The 4,809-nt window shown below is 47.6% G+C and overlaps 2 protein-coding genes across 2 annotated transcripts; both read right to left on the minus strand.

Annotated features, from left to right (window-relative positions):
* Positions 1–23: 23 nt before the first annotated feature.
* ENH_00023080 (SAG family member) lies at positions 24–898 on the minus strand (the record flags this gene model as incomplete). Its single annotated transcript, XM_013579661.1, has 3 exons — positions 24–342; positions 423–583; positions 784–898. Coding segments are annotated over 3 exons (595 nt in total), but the record flags the coding sequence as incomplete, so codon positions are not given.
* Positions 899–2,199: 1,301 nt separating this feature from the next.
* Positions 2,200–3,374, minus strand: ENH_00023090 (SAG family member; the record flags this gene model as incomplete). The annotated part of the gene is made up of 4 exons (XM_013579662.1): positions 2,200–2,308; positions 2,410–2,810; positions 2,895–3,033; positions 3,262–3,374. 4 exons carry the CDS (start codon positions 3,372–3,374, stop codon positions 2,200–2,202), a joined length of 762 nt encoding a protein of 253 aa, XP_013435116.1.
* Positions 3,375–4,809: the final 1,435 nt, after the last annotated feature.

A 4,809-nucleotide genomic window follows, 5' to 3' on the forward strand; every position in this document is an offset into this window, starting at 1 on the left:
CCCACTACCCCCACCACCCCCACCACCTTCACCACCCCCACCACCTGCACCACCTGTAGTAGTGGTAGTCGTTTGAGTGCAGGTGACGACTCGGCAGTCTGCAGTGGCATTGGATGAAGGGTTGTAAAGGGCTACAAAAGAAACGTTGTCTTGATTTTTGTAGAGTGTTTCGCCTTCAGTCTTTGATGGCGGAAGGCCAGTGAAGTTTTTGTAGGCTGCCTTCCAGTAATCAATTGTTTCCTTGCAATTGGGTTCCGTGTCATCTAAGGACTTGAAAGCATATGTTCCGTCTTGAAAAGGATTTGCTGGACTCGATCCAGCCATTGCTTCCGTTGCTTCCGTCTGAGCAAAGAAAGAAGATAATATTACAGTACAGAATAACCTTTGTTGTCGCGATATTGATCATATTTTGTTCAGCTTACTGGAATCAAATGCTTGCAAACTTTTGTCCACTCGTTGGTGTCGTCTAGCTCTGTTCCCTTTGGGTCGTTTAATTTATTGTCATCCGAAGCTGTTGTGAAGTTGGGCAGCCCAGCTGCCTCACGCGCAGCGTTGACCTCGCTAAGGCACTCGACATTTTGCCCTGCAGCGATTGCAGTCGGGCACAGCTGTATTTTGTGATGCTTCAGCTCGGGCTACTTCTGGAAAAATAGAATGGGTTTGAAGAAGTGGAGCAGTACTCACTTGTAGGAGTCGCCTGAGATCGTGTCTCTGTACTCCTGAAGGCAAGCCAGCCTACGCTTCAGTGTGAGGTGAACAAATGGGCAAAGGCATACTACTTACCGAGACTTGCAGTGTACTTGATAGTTGTTCCAGTTCCTGGTGAGGCACTGAGAGTTGAGGCGCTCTGCACCAATAACCAAATGCTGAGGAGTAGTGGTAGGCTCCAATGAAGCATTTTTGAGGAGGGACCTTCAAAAGTTACGGCTGCGAAAAAATTAGAAGAGTTTTGAAAAAGCAAGGCTTTTAGCTAAACTAGTGCCGAAGGAAGCTATATTAGCAGTCAAAGTTGCGTTCGCTGCTGGAGTCGGTGCTCCCTTCAAATCCGTTGCGAGCAATGCCGGCGTGGTGAAGAACGCGCAGCGCGGAACCTGAGATCCGCACTTGCACAGCTGCATCGCTTGAAATCCAGTCAAACTGTCAATTTAAAATTATGTTGTTTTGAGAATGTCCGTCAGCGTGAGTGTGGAGGGGGGACTTGAACGAAGGCGCTGCCCCAAATCTTTGTGGTCGCCTGAGCACTAGATCCTCACGGGAAGGCCAAGTGCACACAACTCTGCACATATCCTATTTTGCGGGAGTCATCCAGTCGATATATGAGTTTTTCAACGATTTATAAAATTTGTAAACCCAAAATGGTAATTGAGTTGCAGGTTTCAAGCTGTCTGTTGATCTCGAAGAGAGTTGGTTCGGAGCCGGTGTTTCTTGCGCGGCTCGACAGGCCGGGAGTGCACACTCCCTAGTCGCCAAAAATAGCGAACGTATCCAAACTATATTTTGCATTTTAAGAAGAAATGAAACGCTAGACGAGGCAAGGTCTCGGTTTCCTCGTCGCCTCAGCCCCTTTTGCCTATTCCCCGTGACAACCATCGGGTTCCCCTAAGCTCGAGAAAAGCGTCTTCTGCCAACAGCATAACACAGCCCAAAAGCTAATACAAATGCATGGAAGTCAACTGGCTGCTCCAAAGTTTCAATAACGAAGTGTGTATAGCAGGACGTAGTTGTTCCCTGCACCGCAGAGGCAGAACAAGATTACTCAACACCCATCAAAATCCCACTAGAAGCATCACAGGCAACACAAGTAATTTTATTCCATTAGCTAGTTTATTAACTGGGCAAGGAGATATGCTAGTGTGCCACCGTATAACCCAGCAGCATCCACATTCCTTTTCTTTTATAACGGAATCAGCAAATGATTGACTGGCGGTACAATGGCAGGCATAACATCTCATTCAAGAGAGATGGAACTTGAAACATCTGCGCCTTACCATCCCAGGTAAGGCCGCAACTATACACGGCTTGCATCACGCAGATCTGCGATGAAATTATGCGGCTAAGCTGGAACAAGCTTGCAAAGTGATTGTTTGGGGAAAATGGGAAAAGGCTTGTTGGCTGATGCGTGTTCCACGTCTCACGACGGCACCAGCAATCAGACAGTAAACGATGCTAGTGGCAGTTCTCAGATGGCAGCACGAAACATTATAAAATCATAACGCCGAAAGTGAGAATGGCAAGAGCAGCCAGGCTTGGAGCTGCTGTTGACCCGAAACCTGAGAGCGAAGAGATGATCCTGTCCCACTGCTCCTGCCTGCGAAATCCCAGCAACCGCATGCGCATTACGCACTCTAAAATACGGCAATCACAACCTCTTGAGCAGATCTGTGACGGAAAGGCCAACGTGTTACTTACGTGAATGGAGCGGAGGCGTCGCTTGCAAAAGCAGTAGGCATCGTCTTGCAAAGCAGGGCGTAGCCGTTTTTTGTAGTGTCGGTGCCCCCCTCCGCTGTTGCCATTAGAGCTCCTGGCGTTGCAGTAGAGGTATTCGTTTGAGTGCAAGTGACGACTCGGCAGTCTGCAATGGCATTAGATGAAGGGCTGTACAGAGCTACGAACGAAACTTTATCTTGATCATCGTACAGTGTTTCAGCATCATTCTTTGATGGCGGCAGTCCAGTAAAGTTTTTGTAGGCTGCCTTCCAGTAATCAACTGATTCCTTGCAGGTGGGTTGCTCGGCAGTTAGTGACTTGAAAGCATACCTTCCCTTTTCAAAGGGGTTCGCTGAGCTTGTCTTCGTTGTGGTTCCCGTTTGCTGCGTCAGAGAGAATGAAGACGAAAATTTTAGTGAAGAATGGCCTTGGGGTTCTCTACTCTCGAAGTATTATGCGGGACTTACTGGGATCAAATACTCGCAGAGCCTTTTCCACATTTCACCTAGTTCTTCCTCTGCTGGCTCCGGATCACTCAATTTATCTTGGTCTTCTGCATCTTTGAAGTCGTCCAGCCCAGCTGCCTCACGCGCAGCATTGATCTCGCTAAGGCACTCGACGCTTTTCCCTGCAGCAATGCAGTTGCATTCAGGTATATCTATATTGTTATCATTCACAAGTTGAGCCAATTTTTTGAAAGGTGAAATGAAATCAAAGTCGTCTAGTGAAACCCACCTTCAGAAATTGGTCCGGACTGTGTCTCCGTGGGGCCAAACACAAGCCGCCCTAAGGTTCAGCATAGAATGGGTGACAGAGTGAGGGTACATCGCTCACCAAGATGCAGTGTACTTCATTGTTTCTTCAGTTTCTTGTGAGTTGCCCAGAGTTGTGGAGCTCAGCACCAGAAATAAAATTCTGAGAAGTGGTGACAGTTTCCGCAGGAGCATCTTCGAGTGTTGGCATTAAAAATCGCGGATGCGAAATATTTACAGGAGAAACTATAAGAGCCCAACGCAATCAGAGAAGTTCAAGCAAGAAGGAGGTCGTGCAAAAAGAACGTATTTTGGGAACGAACACCTTGACTCGCGCTGCCCTCAATTCATCAAGGTGATCAGCTGTGACCACTGGCCCTCTGGGAACGTGCAGCACTGAAGTCTCGATCTGTGCTTGCAGAGCTGCACCGTTTGAAATTCAACCAGATTATAAATGTAAAACAATAGAAATTGGAATTTTCCTGCAGAAAAATTCTCAATCGGGGGGACTCAAACAAAGACACGTTTCTACAAAGCTTTGTGGCCACCTGATTAGTAGATTCACGAAAACACGTGAAGCCTGCGCCTCTACGCATGCCTTACGCTGTCAGCCAAAATTTATCCTCCAAGTAGCTTTTTTAATGGTGTGAAGCTTTTCCCATACTTTTCAAGATCAAAATGGTAAACGAGTTGGCCGGTGCATGCTGCGTGTTGATCTCGACGGGAGCTTGTCCGCCACTCCTGTTTGTTCCGCAGCTAAGCGACCCGAAGAAGAACTAACATCCCATGTGGAGCAAGGTGTCGGTTCTACCAAGGCTACGTGTCGTTTTGTCTCGTCCCGCTAACTAGGCTCGCATGCAACTACGCAGAGTGCACTCCGCCAACACACACAGAGCAGCATAGAAGCTGTCGCTTACCGCTGGTGGGCAGTGTGCTGTTCCAACAATGAAGCGTGTGTAGGAGGCGAATGCCGCAGCTGAGGAAGGTACTCATATTACCTCGAAACTCGTTATACTACCTCGAGGAACGGTAGACTTCGTAAATAATTCTTTTTATTGTACATGCAAAGTATACTATTTGTCCAAGGGGCCAAACTAGTGTGCCAGCATGCAACGCCTCATCATCACGTTTCCCTTTCTCTATCACCAAATCAGCGAATGACTGGCAGGCGCTACATTAGAAGCACAGTTTGTCATTGAAAAGAGCTGAAGCTGCAAACATAGGTTGTCATTGAAAAGAGCTGAAGCTGCAAACATATGTATCTCAGAACCCTAGAAAATGCAGTATGCATGTAGTGCTTCACGGAGTTGCGATTAACCTGTTGGGCACAAGTGGAAGAAGCCTGAGGAGCGATGGTTTGAAAAAGCACGGAAAAGTTTCCAGGTCGAAATATGTGCTATGCCCCAACAATGCACAAAAAATCAAACAGAGTACGGCGCAGGTTGCACTTTCCAGCTGGTAGGACGAGCATCAGAATAAAGTCGCGATGCCGAATGTCACACTGGCAAGAGCAACGAAACTTGGAGCTGCTATCAATGCGGAGCCTGTGAGGGAAGATATGATCCTGTCCCATTGCTCCTGCCTGCAAATCACCCGCAATGCCGTACACAAGATTCATTCCAACTCACAG

This window comes from Eimeria necatrix, genomic scaffold (assembly GCF_000499385.1).
Source record: "Eimeria necatrix Houghton genomic scaffold, Enh_scaff1816, whole genome shotgun sequence".
NCBI lineage: Eukaryota > Apicomplexa > Conoidasida > Eucoccidiorida > Eimeriidae > Eimeria > Eimeria necatrix.